The following is a 13699-nucleotide window of genomic DNA, read 5'->3' on the forward strand; positions in this document are numbered from 1 at the left end:
TTCTTTTACCAAAAGACATGGCCGCCGTTTATCAACCCTGTGCATTAGCGTGGCGCTTGCAATACTGCAAACAGCTTCTGGGTTCTGCGTGTTCAACATGGCCGCTTTAACGTCAACATTGGTTTCCCATTTTAGATATACCGTATTTTCACGCCTATAAGGTGCATTTAAAAGTCTGAAATGTTCTCCAAAATATACATGGTGCCTTATAATCCAGTGTGCTCTATATATGGAAGAAAATTATAATGCAGTGCGCCTTATAGTCCTGAAAATACGGTAATATTTAGATATATTTTTGTTATAAATGGATTAAAAGCCCTGAATATTCAGTTTTTTATAGATCTAAAACAATGTTTATTTTAGCTTTTTTTAAATATATTTTTAGATTTTACCAAATGATTTTTGAACTAAAAACACAGAAAAAATGATTTAAAAATGACAATTATTGATTTAAAAGGGGAAAAATCAAGAAATTTGATATACATTTATACTTTTCATTTTATTTTGATCCTAAAATAGAAATTCAGCACTCATTATTGACTTTCCCGGACCACACAAAATGATTCGTCGGACCAGATTCGGCCCCCGAGCCGCCACTTTGACACATTTCCTCTAAATTGGCTTAAACCTCGCTACGATTCATTGCCCATCTCCTGGTGTCCTATGATTGGTTGTCCACCGATTCTGAAATAGGCCATTGTGAAGATAAAAGCTTCCAAAAATGAAAGAATGAATGAATATTCAGATCAATAATGACAGGGCGAGAAGCAATCATTTTCATCAAAAATCCGACTGGTGTCAGGTTTTGATTAAAATGGCAGGTTCTTTTAATCAGACAGCAGCTGATTCCAATCAAAGCAGCTGGCAGTTACTCAATCAACTGCAGAGCAATCATGGCCGTGTCAAAGCCGGTCAGTCCGCATGAACGGATTTATGTTTTTTTTCCTGGTTTTATTGAATCGATTAAAAGGAATTAAGGGCTTCAAGGCATGGCAAAGTACCGGTGGTATCACATTTCTTGAAATTAACTTTGGAAAGATAAGCGTGTGTGTGTTTATGGGGGGAATGACATTTTCTTGATTATGGTAATATTTGCGAATCAACGCGCAATCATGCAAATATTCAGACATCGATAAAGTAGCAAAATTAAGCTTAGTGTGGCCTAAATTTGAGAAATGTTCTTCTTGATAGCAAGTCAAGCATTGAAGGAACAAATAAGAACGAAATAGACTTAGAGTTTTCAACATATTACATAAATAAACCTTTAAACGTACTAAGCCAGATTCCTTGGCATTGATGCCAATATATCAGCAATGTTTACTTCAAATTTATCTTTTTGTTGGAAATCCCATGTCAATATTTATTTTTAGTAAGAAGAAAATAGAACATCATTTGTCTATTTTTTGTAGTATCACTGGATTGTAAGATTGAAAAAGATGGACAGGTTATTTGGTGCTCGGACGTTTGGTCTCCAGTCTTTTGGTCGCCGGTCAAATGGTGACAGAAAGTTTACTTTTGAAACCAGCTCTCAAAATTATCTTCATGAGCGAGAGATTAATATCTAAGTACTGTTTAATATCTAAGTACTGTATAATATCTAAATACTGTTTAATATCTAAGTACTGTTTAATATCTAAGTACTGTTTAATATCTAAGTACTGTTTACTATCTAAGTACTGTTTAATATCTAAGTTCTGCTTAATATCTAAGTTCTGTTTAATATCTAAGTACTGTATAATGTCCAAGTACATTCGACTGGCGACCAAAAGACCGGCGACCAAACGTCTAGCCACCAATCGTCCGGTCACAAGTTATTTTATTTGTACTACAGTCAAGGCGACCTCCCGTCAATCAAAAATGGTCTACAAAAACCTAGCATAATTCATCTGTGTACCATTTTTTTAGATAGTTGGGCTAAAGAATAACATGCACTCCTCCATATCAACAATCTGCCATCCCGGCATGTCATCTCCCGTTACGACAAAACGAAATAGCTAGCCTTGTGTCAAATAATTACCAAAAAAGTCACAGCAGGCGCAATCTAGCACGTGCTTGATGATTCGTAATGACTACAACGAGCAAGGATAGTAGGACAGAAACAGCCTGAGGGTAACCTATTTTTCCCCCAGTGCACCTGTAGATGATTGGATTGGCTTTCCTCACCAAAAGAACGGTCGGCGTGGCGACCTCGTTGCCAGATAAGCAGACGTATTAATGGATGGATGGATTGCCCCGGGCCATTTTTTGACAACTTCTTCGCCCTAGTTCTATCAGGGCTATATTTAGAGGCAGTGTTTTTCATCCCTGTGAGACGGATGTGAAATGAAGCCAAAATCAGGCCCAATTTGACAAGACAAAGAGACTGACAGACTTAACTTTGAAAGGACTCCAAAGATTTGAAATCTGAGGCTACATAATTAGAACAAAGCAATTCAAGGCCAAATGAATGGGATTACATTATTATTATTAGAATGGAGAATGTGAAGAGTGTGTTGCCATGACGGGAGATGATATTTTGTTGGTGAAAGGTTGTTGGTCGATCATATCTTGTGATTTGATAGCCATGGCGTATTAATAAAATACTTATATATTAAGATATATACCTATTTGGATCACATTGTAATGGGATGCAACATTTACTCACATAGGGCGCACTTAAACCTACCTTTTGTATGCACTAAACTCAAAATTCTGTAGATGTTGCTGTAAGTTTGACTGTCTGGGTACATTGCTTGCTTACACGCTATATTTTTATAGTGAAAAAGGCGGATGGGAGAATTGAGGGGATTGAGAATAACAATATTAGCAGTAAAAAATGACCCAGACGGTCCAGATTACAGCCGAAATAGGTCAAACAAGATCATTTTGACAAAAAAACATACGGCGAAAAACGTACGGCGAAAAACGTACGGCGAAAAACGTACGGCGAAAAACGTACGGCAATAATTTACGGGCAAAAACGTACGGCCAAAAACGTACGGCAAAAAAATGTAAAATCCTGCACAAAAGTTGTTATACGACGTAGACGATTATAAATGATCAAAAAATGTATAAAATACGGGAAAAAAACTTACAAATTGACAGATATGTAAATACAAAAGCAAAGTAAGATTTGTGTGATTGCTGCAATGTGGTGGTGAATCACCCGCGAGTAGACCAGCTGACTCTGGGGACGTGCCGTAAGCAAAATGACCGAGTTACCTCAAAGATCAATAACGTATTCTCGAAAACCCATTTAAGGTCCATTTGTGGTGTTAAACTGTAATTACCCATAAAAAGGCTCACATTTAGAAAGAAGGAGTCTTCAGTTGATGTACAGTGAAGCTTCCAGAGAATTGGCCAGTTTAGACGTGCTATTTTCAGCACAAGAAGTTTTACAAAGCTGCCCTTTTGCGCTGCCTTTGCCAAAATAATTTGACAAGAAATACACAAAGGCAATTCAATGTTACAAGAACAGCAGGGTGCTTTCAGCGCATGACTGACCGAGAATAGTTCAGCCTTGTTTTTTTCTGTCTTCTGTCAAGAAATAAATGACCTATTGACCATTTTAGAGGGTAGCCTACATTCTCGGCCAAGAATCGGAAACTTTAACGACGAAAAAAGACAGTACAATAACAAAAAACACTTATTTAATGAGGATTAAAAACAACTAACGTGGTTTCATATATCATATGGTTTTATAGTTCCTTTAAAGACACGAACACAATATCGGGTACCAAAAATACCGGCGACCAAACGTCCGGTCATGCCCGTCCGTGACCCTTGCGTGAGGGTAAGTGGTTCAGAAAATTATTGCGAAAAAAAAATGGAAGAAAATGTTGTTTAGGATTTTATTGATTGAACTTTTGCTTTAATTCAGTTAAAAATTGACTGTGCGGAGATGAAGATGTTATGTAAAGTTTTGGACATGTCCAGAAGAGAGACATGTTGGGGTTTTGAAAGGACTTGATGTTGACCTAGAAGAAGTTTTATGGATGGAGCATATGAGGGAATGGACATGAAAGTGTTTGATGTAGCGAAGGATGATGCAAAAGACAGTGTAAAGTGGAAAAAGCTGCAAGTTTAAAGTCTTGGAGTAGTAGTATTGACTATTTCAGGCCAAATAATCGCTTAAAATGTGAAATCAATTATCCTAATGCTTGGTTATTAAGTCCTTTATTAGTGGTCATTAAACTTGGTTGGCTTTGATAATCACATCATTCACTTTTAGCTCTCCTAGAAACAAATAAAATGGATGTATATATCTTTTTAACAGATCTCAAAATGTTACGATTTTGTTTCTACGACAGACGAGAGTACAAACAGTACTAAAATGTATCGTCAATAATATTTAGTGAGCAAGATTAGTCCAGTTTTACATTGAAGGCTCAGTTTTAAAATGAAAAAAAGTGAAATATGAAGTCTCCATTAACATATTAAGCGAAAAGATGAATTGTTCCGATTCTGTTCATATTATCGCAGCATGTGTGGCAAACTGATTACAAATTCTTCATCCCTAGTACAGAAAACTAATTACGTTGTACTTGCCTAGAAGTAGAAGTAACTTATGTCATATCTTCACCACGCTAGATAAAATAGTTGCCATGGTGTCAAGAATATAGCAATACTATAACGAACATGCCAAAGGATTGACTTTTTAATTCCCTAGCAAATTAGCCTCCAGACGGGATTAGGGATTTTCGCCCAGTTTATCATCTCAATCTCAACGAGAAACGTGGAAGCCCGGGTGCGAAACACGACACCCCCGCGAGCTCGGAGACGTTGTCTTCTTCTTCTTCCCGAGAGAACGTGGTTGGTCAGTGTCTGGCCTACATCCATTTTTAATGGCGACTTTCACTTTCACTACAATGTGTACGGACGGTAGTGGTAGACTGCATTGCGTCAACACGTACTAATGCCTTTTGGGCCAATATACACACTTGAAACGCCATTTTTTTTGTTCCATCTTTGACGCACACACAGCAAAGTTAATGGTGTGTGTTCGAGACATGTCTCTGAGGAGACGGTCTTAGCAGGATGTGTTGTATTGATTAGTTACTGCGATTATTTCAAAGCACACACACATAGGAATACACTGTCTGCTAGCTTTAGATTTTAAAAGCCACTTTATAGCAAGGCCAGTCTGCAAAAGTCCGTTTTTTTTTGCGGAATGGAGTTGTGGAATGTGAGAATTTGAGGACTCATTGCAAAATGACATAGAACTAACAATAAGCCCAGTTTTTTCCTTTGTATTAGTTTCTAATACTAATAATTAGTGCAAAGAATGAGTAAATTATCAAAATATTTATTGACAGAATTTTCCTTTTACATTATGAACAATATATTATGAACAAAAGAATAACATAAGAACATAAATAAATGTCAATTCATGTTGTCTGCACGTACTAAAACACTGCGCCACCTAGGGGATAATACAAGAACTACAAATTTTAAAGAAAATTCATATTTTTTATACAATGCAGCTTTCTTTCCCGGGCCGTACCAAACCACCAGACGGGCCGAATCCGGCCCGCGGGCCGTATGTTTGACACCACTGTAATAGAGAGTTTACTGTTGAAGCCAGCTCTCAAAATTATATTCATGAGAGAGAGTTTAATATCTAAGAGAGAGAGTTTAATATCTAAGTACTGTTTGATATCAAAGTACTGTTTAATATCTAAGTACTGTTTAATATCTAAGTACTGTTTAATATCTAAGTACTGTTTAATATCTAAGTACTGTTTAATATCTAAGTACTGTTTAATATCTAAGTACTGTTTAATATCTAAGTACTTTTGACCTGCGACCAAAAGACCGGCGACCAAACGTCCGAACCAACCCGAGTCTGACACCCCTGTACGACAACAATTGTCCAATTATTTCACTTTTTGAAGTATTTTACATCATTTCCAAGCACATTTAGTCAAATAGACAACAAGAACAAAACAATTAAAACATGCAAAAAAGGCCATGTTCATATTTGACATCATAAATTACATGTTGAAGTAATTCTGTCCAATTGGGTGCAAAAGAAAGGGTAACTTGTCGCCTCTGTGTTTATTGGAGACGATTTCCCGAGAAGAAGAACGCATTTGCGGCAATTGCCAGAGGCTAAAAAAGAGGCCATTTGAAATCTTAATTCAAATATGGAAAAAATAAGCATTTAGTAGCATAAACTGCACTCCAATAATAATCCCATTGCCTATAAGCAGTAAATGAATAATTGACAAATTTAATCATTTCCTTGCATGGGAATTTTAGTACAACATATAATATTTAAAACCTGATAAGTAAAGTGTTGTTCTACTAAAAGTAAAGTCGTTATTATGATTAAAAATGGCATTTCTTTAATTGGGAAGTCAATATGACATTTGAGTTGTAGGTTGAACTAATTGATTTAATTAAAACACTTGAATTTCATTTAAGATAGTGTAGGATTTCTACTTTGGTTTGTCGTTATTAAAATGTACATTTATAAAAATATTTCTTAGAGTTTGACAGTTAACAACTGCATCATTTTATATTTAATGAGTTTTTTTACTGCACTGTGTAAAATAGTGACATATTTTCATTGTTTTGTACACAGAGTACAATTTTTGACGGTATTAAATAAACAAGGATGTTTTTAGTTATGGTTTAAATCAGAAATAAAACATAATTTAAAAAAAAGACATTTTAATTTTTATATGTACTTTTTGGCATTAGTTGTGACCTTTTTAAAGTGTTTCTTTGTCACATAAATTAATTATTCATCACATATTGTTTGCTTGAACTTGAGTCAGGGACACCATTGACATTGTAGTTATTCAGTAAATTATAATATCTGAATTAATAAGTAATATAATCATCTCAAAGTCCTCCAAACTGGACATGTAGTTTATACCACAGAGGACAAAGATTTAATTACTTTCACAGATATCTACTTGAGTATTTATCTTTTTCTATCATGCTTTTTCTACTCATATCGGTATGAGAGCTTCTTACTGGAAGATAGGACTGACCTTTACCCCAGAATGCAGACCTGGAAGGACGCTTAAAAAATTACTGATGCCATGTGATGGCTATCCAACAACCTTCGTGCTTACTCGCATATTTTTGTAAATTGTGACGCTCTTTTCGCTTGATTATGGAATTATTTTGCCAAATTGACGCTTAAATTGTTTAATTTCCAATGGAGTTATTATTGAGTTCCAACCTTAATTGTTATTATTGAATTACCTGATATGAGATGATTGTTACAGCTGTTATTTTTGCTTAAACACAATTGGATTAATCAATAAGAATGAATTCTCTCTTGCAAAAATACCATCAAAGATGCCAAAATAATTAAATATACCTTAAATTAATCAGATATCCCCCTGTATTGTTTTATAATTAGATTAAAGTATAATTATTAATGAACCTAACACGGCAGAACAATAAGATTTAAAAGAGCAAGTGTGCACTTAACCAGCAAATTCTCCTTTTAACATAATCATCAGCATTTCCATGGTGGCTACTACTACTACGGCACCCCCATACTCCAAAGGCAGGCAACATTATACACTTTCAGCTTCATCAAGATAATGTCAGTTTTGTAAAGAAAATAAAGAGATGGTAAACAAACTCTTTCCGATAATGGGATGCTAATGTTAGGACATTATCTTGCGTCTAACTTGCTACTTTCCATTCAAGGCTGTTTTCAAGAAGCAGCAAAAATGGTTGCTTTTCTTATCTCTTTCTTTCTTTCTATTGTGTGGTTTGTTATCGGGACAGCCTTCTGCGTACCCTGACGCTTTTTTTATTCTTGTAAACTTTCATCTATTGTGTCAAATTGAAGGTGTCAAAAGACATTTTAACAGGATTACAATGCAGGGATGGAATATGCTGACTAAATCGGATGTGATTATTCTTGTTTTTTGCTTGTTATCGTTTAGTTTTTTGGTTGTTTTTGTTGTTTTTTGACAGTCAGACTATAGTTTTGTCTTCTACATATTCAGGATAAACTCATACAGGTGTGGTGGGTGTGACCTTGTGTTCCAGGTGTGTTTGCAACATCGACTGTTCTCACATAAGCTTCAACCCGGTGTGCGCCTCCAATGGCCGTTCCTATGACAACCCGTGCCAGGTGAAGGAGGCTTCCTGTCAAAAGCAGGAACGTATTGAGGTCAAGCACCTGGGACACTGTCAAGGTTAGACTCCATTTTTTTATTCACCTTGAAAATGTCACCAATGCACCTTTTGCGATCTTCTCAATAGGACTGAAGCCATTTTGGTTCAAAGTCGGGCCTCTTAGAATTTAACCCCTTACACAATGTGTCAAAGTGGTGGCCCGGGGGCCAAATCTGGCCCTCTGCGTCATTTTCTGTGGCCCAAGAAAGTCAATGATGAGTGCCGATTTTCTGTTTTAGGATCAAATTAAAATGAAGAGTATAGATGTATATTAAATGTCATGATTTTAACACTTTTAAATCAATAATTGTCATTTTTTAATCATTTTTTCTGCGTTTTTAGTTCAAAAATCATTTGGTAAAATCAAAAAATATATTAAACAAAAGCTAAAATAAACATTGTTTTAGATCTATAAAAAAAACTGAATATTCAGGGCTTTTAATCCAGTTCTTTTAATCCATTTATAAAAAAAAAATGTAAATATTATATCTAAAATTGTCCGACCCACATAAAATCAAATTGACGTTAATGCAGCCCACGAACTTTGACCCCAAACCACAGTTTTTAAAAAAACAGCCCTGAATTAAATGTAGGTGGAGCACAAAGTTTGCCACTTTAATTACTAGTTGGACTCCAGGCACATTGCGACTGGCCTTCTTTGTACAAGGAAAGAAAAGCTATATCATTTGTTTCTTTGGCTGCTTCATCTGATTGAAACAAATTGCCAGCAAGTGCACCACGATCAATCTACTTACTGTGACCCAAAGCCTGTTATATTTGGCAATTCATTAAGCCCTCTATGCTTCTCCCAAAGCAAGTTAGGGTTGATTGCGTTGTCCCCAATTACTTCTCGGAGCTTTCCTCTCCAATCAATCGTCCCTAAACGTCCCATCGGGGGCAAAAGTCATGATTTGATCACTTTTTGTTGAATAGTTTTAGCACCCCCGCACTCTTTTTGCTTAAAATTGACCTGAAATGCTAAAAAAAACATCTTAATCTTTAAAAAATGTGGATTAGCAGGTTTGTTTTCACAATTCTGATGAGGGAAATAGTTTTTTTTCGTGTTTTCTGGAATAATGACAAACAAACAAGTGCAGCCAAATGGAAGGCATTACACTAAAAAGGTAATTAGCGGCCTGTAATGTTGTCGGCGTACTTCAGTTTGCGTCTGTCGAGGGCGAAGGATTAACTTTGCGAGGTTACTGTCATGTGATTAAAGTAAATGTGTCCTCAATTCAGATGAAGGTGTGAGAGTTGATTGAAATTCTGGAAATTGAATACCAAATATGACACTAGCACATTTCAATTGAATGCCAGATTGCGTTATTACTCCAAAAACATCTGGTTTAGGTCAACTAACGCCAACCAGGGGAGTACCCGAATGTAATCAGAGACTATTATTGGCTAAATCGAGACTCTCGAGAGAATACGCAGTCTGTTATGCTGTTTTTTTGAGGATTTATTATTTGTGTAATTTGGAGAGGTTTTTACAAGCCGACAATAGAATTCGGGTTATCGTATTTTGACGTTTAATATACCCGTAATCTTCGTAATCTGTCTTTTATATATTTTTAGATTTTAGAAAATGATTTTTGAACTAAAAACACAAGAAAAAAATGACCTTTATTGATTTAAAAGGGGGAAAATGTATTAAAAGAACGGGATTAAAAACTGAATATTCCGTTTTTTTCATAGGTCTAAATAAATGTATTTGTTTGTTTAAAAAAAATAATATACACCTATACTCTCCATTTTAATTGATCCTAAAACTTATGATTTACTTTCTCGGGCCGCACAAAATGATGCGGCGGGCCAGATTTGGCCCCCGGGCCACCACTTTGACACATGTAGTCTAAAGTTTTAAAGAGCAGGAATTTAGATTGATGTTAGCATCAATTGCATTAATGTCTGTCATAAAATACTTTATAATCTGTCTTGGTTGCATTTTTTGATAGAAATTAATTAAGATGAATTAAAAGTAATTAATTTCCAAAGACTTTCCAACAAAATACGATTTTAACCTTGTAAAATGCGACTTAACTTTTGCAAGACTTAGACTTCTATCCTATCAAAATACAATATAAAAGCATTCAAACTTATTTAACCCTCAAACTACATCTCTCCTCTATTGTTGTACTTCTCCAAAATAATCTTTAAAAAAGTCCCTTCAGAAGCCAAACACAAATGGCGTCTATTTTTTTCTTCCCAACCAAACGTAGGTCGTCGTTACTCTGATGTGTCGCTTCAACACAAAACTGCAGAAAATGCGTTTTGGCAGAGTGAGACTGCCTTTGAGGGCGGAAAAAATATATAAAAATCACTGCAATAAACTAATGATTTGTGCAAGAGGGGCTGTTGTGCTTTTCTTTTTTCTTGCAATGTGCAATTTTCCCAGCAGCGCCCATAAAGTGAGCAAAAAAATAACAATCTTCTCTTATCTTTCACACTTGTCTCGTCTTTGCCCTTTGTACGCTAAACTCTAATAGAAAAAATACCAAGTGTGCTTACAGAATACAATTCGCTGTCTGCATTTATTCGCATTCAATGACAGCCCGGGCTCACCTCCGGCACCCTTTACGTGGCGCTGAAATCATATTGAATGATCTTCTTTTTTGCCCCCCATGTCTACGTCCTAATGGTTGGGGCTTAAGGTCGTGACCTTTATTTTTATATTTTTACAGATGGGAATAAAGGCAGAGATGGACATTTCTCACCCACTGACATCACCGGTATGTGAATATGTTTAACATTTTTGGGTTTTATTCGTTGGTTTATACGGTGCTCGGACATTTGGTAGCTGGTCTTTTGGTCGCCGGTCAAATGGTGACAGTTTACTGTTAATAACAGGTCTCAAAATTATACTCATGAGAAACTTTAATATCTAAGAGAGAGAGTTTAATATCTAAGTACTGTTTAATATCCAAGTACTGTTTAACATCTAAGTACTGTTTAATATGTAAGTATACTATTTAACATCTAAGTACTGTTTAATATCTAAGTACTGTTTAATATCTAAATACTATTTAACATCTAAGTACTTTTTAATATCTAAGTATTGTTTAATATCTAAGTACTATTTAACATCTAAGTACTGTTTAATATCTAAGTACTGTTTAATATCTAAGTACTGTTTAATATCCAAGTACTGTTTAATATCCAAGTACTGTTCAATATCCAAGTACTGTTTAATATCTAAGTACTGTTTAATATCTAAGTACTGTTTAATATCTAAGTACTGTTTAATATCTAAGTACTGTTTAATATCTAAGTACTGTTTAATATCCAAGTACTGTTTAATATCCAAGTACTGTTCAATATCCAAGTACTGTTTAATATCCAAGTACTGTTCAATATCCAAGTACTGTTTAATATCTAAGTACTGTTTAATATCCAAGTACTGTTTAATATCTAAGTACTGTTGAAACCAGCTCTCAAAATAATATTCATGAGAGAGTTTAATATCTATGTGATAGAGTTTAATATCTAAGAGAGAGAGTTTAATATCTAAGTACTGCTTAATATCCAAGTACATTTGACTGCTGACCAAAAAAACGCCGACCAAAAGACCAGCGACCAATCATCCGGTCACAGTTTAACCCTGGATGGATACTTTGGTGGCGGAGTTACGGGCCTGACGGATCAAGATGCGTATTTTTTTTTCGGGCAGGTAACGGACAAGCAGATGGTTTGTACACGCCCTGTCCAGATCTCTACAAGAACTACTGCGTCCATGGAGATTGTCAGTTCCCCAGTATACCTGCTCAGCCCTCATGCAGGTACACAAAAACACAAAAACACACGTACACAATTAGACGTACTTTGTAGATGTATTGTGTTGTCCTTGGGTAAAAAGTATGCCGACCATTTGTTCAGTACTCGATTTTAAGGGAGCATACGGTAATTGGAAGATAAGGGATTGTATTAATCCCATTGAGAGAAATAAACATGGTTGTATTCATGCAAAAATACAATACACAAATTATGTTTCTATGTAATTCCACTAGGGCTTGGGTTGGGATTTTTATGGAGGAAGTTTGTTTTTGTTTGATTTTTTTGGGGGGGTGCTGGTTAGACGCAAAGAATGGGAAGCTTAGTGTTGGTGTAGTTTTATTGTGAAGGGATTAATGAGTGTTATGTACTCACATTGTCGTTATTCATGTTTTTAATTCATTGGTAGGAAGACAAATACACATTTTTATACATATACTATGTATAAATGTAGTTTGACTAGCTATAGTTGTATTTTTTTTAAACTTAAAGTAAGAAATCACTGTTTGTAGGCATTTTGAATGTTGTCAATAAAAGACAATAAATACTGCAAATTAGTTTACACAATATATATATATCATTGCACCATTATATAAGTTGTTGCATATCTTAGTTTAGCTGCTCCATTGCATTATTGATTTGACAATAATTCCATTTTAAAAGTACACAAAGACTTTTTAAACCGTGCAAATTAGACTGTTTCCTTACATAAGATTTCATACAGCAACTAAAAATGAAAAATGAGAACGACTATACCACAAAACGACGTCTACTCATTTGTTATTTTCTGCGTCGTGCAGTTGCGCACTTGAAGTGCGCTCCCCTCATTATTAATTCATAATGATCTTAACGGAATGCTAGCCAATCGATGATGTTATGTTCGCGCTGCTTTTACGGAAAATGGTGCTACAATGTCTCATCTTCTGATCAATAATAATTAGCTATTTTTGGCTGCCTTAAAACAGTTGCCGCCCACTTTAGTTGCTATTATTCATGTTTTTTTTGTCTTTCTGGACTCTTGCTTCCCCAAAAAAATGGAAATTTTATTTACTACGCGCCATATGATTCGCTACTGCGCAAAGAAGACGAGATTAGTACGCAATTGCTTAGAAGGAACATTGGTCCACGCGCTCTTTGAGTCCGCCTATGATATATGACCTTTGACCTTCTTCAGTTCCCTAGAAAAACTTGTTTAAAAAAGCCTTTATTTGGAAGTACATACTATAATTTCCCCCCAAAAAACATAATTCAACACAAGTTGAGTAAATACAAAGCTCATTTTTCCCCAAAAAACTCATCAATAGGGTACTTCGTAATAAGAACAGAAAGAAAAACAGTCCGCAAAATATGTAATTCACTTGAGAAATTAAAAATTCTAGCTAATATAGATTTGTAAGAAGATTTATCTCCAATTTTATGTGTCTATGGAAGTCAAGTATGGCTTTAAATCATTGTTTTCTTGCTTGGGGATCCATTTTGACGGAAAAAGAGCCTTAGTTGCACTCGACTCTTCACGTAAGTGCTTGCGGACTCGGTTGAACTTGGATGATTCAGCTTTGGACGGCTATTTTTCCGCGAGTGCCTTTTGTTTTGCCTTGCAAACAAGTTCCACTTATCTTGGAGGCTTTTGTTTCTAGCCTAAGGAGACGCGCCTAGTGTCGGCGCATTTCTCCATCCAGTTATTTTTCTTAGCTAGAAACAACCTAAACGTACTCAAGGATATATTTTCTGGATTGTTTTTGCACAATTGAAAACAACAACTGAGTTTTTTTAAGACTTTAAACATCCTATTTTTAAGGAT

General features: G+C 35.4%; 1 protein-coding gene across 1 annotated transcript in view; it reads left to right on the forward strand.

The window, feature by feature from the left end:
* The window catches only part of tmeff2a (transmembrane protein with EGF-like and two follistatin-like domains 2a), a 74266-nt gene that overhangs the window by 56606 nt on the left and 3961 nt on the right, over positions 1-13699 (forward strand). The window contains exons 6-8 of the mRNA XM_077728648.1: positions 8002-8150; positions 10812-10859; positions 11798-11906. Of these exons, the coding sequence (XP_077584774.1) occupies positions 8002-8150; positions 10812-10859; positions 11798-11906 (306 nt within the window). The remainder of the gene's footprint in view (positions 1-8001; positions 8151-10811; positions 10860-11797; positions 11907-13699) is intronic.

This window comes from Stigmatopora nigra, chromosome 11, assembly GCF_051989575.1.
Source record: "Stigmatopora nigra isolate UIUO_SnigA chromosome 11, RoL_Snig_1.1, whole genome shotgun sequence".
Taxonomy (NCBI): Eukaryota; Metazoa; Chordata; class Actinopteri; order Syngnathiformes; family Syngnathidae; genus Stigmatopora; species Stigmatopora nigra.